Source organism: Carassius carassius, chromosome 27 (genome assembly GCF_963082965.1).
Source record: "Carassius carassius chromosome 27, fCarCar2.1, whole genome shotgun sequence".
NCBI lineage: Eukaryota > Metazoa > Chordata > Actinopteri > Cypriniformes > Cyprinidae > Carassius > Carassius carassius.
In genome coordinates, this window is record NC_081781.1 from 1369969 (window position 1) to 1372468 (window position 2500).

At 28.4% G+C, this 2500-nt stretch overlaps 1 protein-coding gene across 3 annotated transcripts in view; it reads right to left on the minus strand.

Annotated features, from left to right (window-relative positions):
• The window catches only part of LOC132106402 (rho GTPase-activating protein 39-like), a 43987-nt gene that overhangs the window by 5594 nt on the left and 35893 nt on the right, over positions 1 to 2500 (minus strand). For all 3 annotated transcript variants that reach the window (XM_059512051.1, XM_059512049.1, XM_059512050.1), the window contains one exon: positions 461 to 660. In XM_059512051.1, coding sequence (XP_059368034.1) covers positions 461 to 660 — 200 coding nt within the window. The remainder of the gene's footprint in view (positions 1 to 460; positions 661 to 2500) is intronic.

The window sequence follows — 2500 nt, forward strand, 5'->3', positions numbered from 1 at the left end:
GAAATTAAAAAAGAAAATAAAATGTATGAATAAAAAAAACAAGAAAATAAAATGTAAGAATATGGAAATAAAAACAAGAAAATAAAAGGTAAGAATATAGAAATAAAAACTAGAAAATAAAATGTAAGAATAAAGAAATTAAAAAAATAAAATAAAATGTAAGAATATAGAAATAACAACAGTAAGACAATAAAATAAAATAAAAAACTAAGACAAAGTGCAAGTACATAGAAATAAAAAATAAAAAATAAGAAAATGAAATGCGAGAATAAAAATTTTCAATGCAGTTAAAGAGAAAAGGCTGAACATAAATATAGGAGCCTGATATAAAACTGCTTATTTTAGAAGACAATTTCAGATGGCACTGAGAGGCTTTTGCATCTGAACTCTTCATATATATATATATATACAGTCTATATACACATAAGATGAGAGATGTGTGATGAAGCTGATGTGTGACCTGAAGATGCCCTCGGTCTGGTCTCCGTTCAGACTCAGCACTTCCTCGGACAGACGTGTCTGGACCCAGGGCAGCTGGCGCTCAGGATAACGCTCCTTCTGCATCGACATCACTTCCTCCAGAGACGAGCCGAACATGGAGGGCCGGAAGATGGCGTTACGAGCGTGAGCGATCTCCTCCATCGAGGGCTTGTTCAAACCCTGCAGAAAACCAATTAGAGCTAAAATCATCACAGTGCATGCTGGGATTGCTGAGTCTGCAGACGAGCTCCTGCACATTATCCAGACTTCATGTTATTATGCTGCCAAATGTTTAGCTCATACAAATCAATGAACAACGCACTTCAATCTTATTAAAAATGCAGAGCCTAAAATACAGGATTACATTTGGAACTCTTTCACAAACCGAAATATTTTCAATTCACATGCTTCATCTTGAAACAGTAATAAAATAATACGCATTGCGTTCACATTTTCACTGAGTAAACATCTTTGAAAATAATATCATCACTGAGTTAATTACTTTTTTTATTTTTTTAGAAAATATTATTTTAAATGCATATTTAAGTTTGAAAATAATATTGTCACCGATCAGAAAACATAATATGTTCATTGATTAAATTTATTAGGAAAATATTATTTTAAATGTATAACTTTTGAAACGATACTGTCAAAATAATAACAAATTAATAGTGATTACATGCACATTTTAAATTCATCTAAAAAATCTAAATTTAAATAATAAAATACTAATTATTCACACACACATGTATACACACACACACACATATATATATAAGTTTGAAAATAATATTGTCAAAATAATAGTAAATTAATTAGAAAATTTTATTTTCAAAATAATAAAAGGATATGCTATCCAGTATAATAATATTTGCTCTACTAATAAATTTACTGATTCAAAATAATTTATTTGCATAAGGAAAAGAAGAAGAATAAAAAATAAACTACTTAGAAAAAAATAAAAACTAAAAAAAAAAATAAACAACATTTTTGATTTTAGAAACCAATATAGGACAATAGTCTTAAAAAAAAAATCCAGATTCTCTAGATCTGGAAATGACTCAAATCCAGTCCCACACTTTTCCATACTTGGATCCCTGCCTCTTTGCCTTTTAAGCATGTGTGCATGATGCTGTGAATGACGCCTATGTAGGCAGCACACTAGGGTTCGGAGCGTTGTGCACAAACACACATTTACACACAAACCCACTGGATCTCCACCAAACACATGTATGTGCTTCACACGTGTGCGATGATACCCATCATGCATCAGTGCTGTCAGAGTGCATATCAACACGTCACTGTCTGTCGTCACGGAGACGTCTCCAGGGCAACAGGAGAATTCCGGAAACTGAATGTTAATTAAAACTGTTAAATAGCAGGATGAAGCAGACCCCCATGACACTTCACAGCCAATTAACACACGCAGCGCTTTAGAGCACCAACAGACGCTCTGCAAACTCTCAACCATTCATTCTGCACAAAAACACAAGCAGTTTTTAGCCTTTTAATTTAAAAATTCACATTTAATTCAGTGTGTGTCATTGCATACCATTTTAAATATTTTTATTCATATGATAATCTTTCAAATAATACAAAAATAATAATATAATACAAATATTATTAATAATAAATGTTTTAATAATAAATTTAAATTTAATATAAAAATAAGATAATAATATTATAATATCTGTAAGTTTTAAAATAATATCATCAAATTAATAAAATTACAAATCTTATTCATTTTTAATGTTATAAATATATTATATAAATAATATGTTTTAACATAATATTTAAAATAAAATAATATTTTCAAAATAATAAAACAATACTGATTGCATTACAATAACGTCTGCACTAATTGCATACATTTAAATATTTAAAATTCGTATAAGTTATAAAATAACGTAATAATATTATTTAGAATAAAGTAAATATTATCAGTATTATTTTGTTATTTTAAAGTTTTTATTTTAGAAAAAAAAAATCGTAAAATGTTATTTAATTTTTTTTTTTAAAT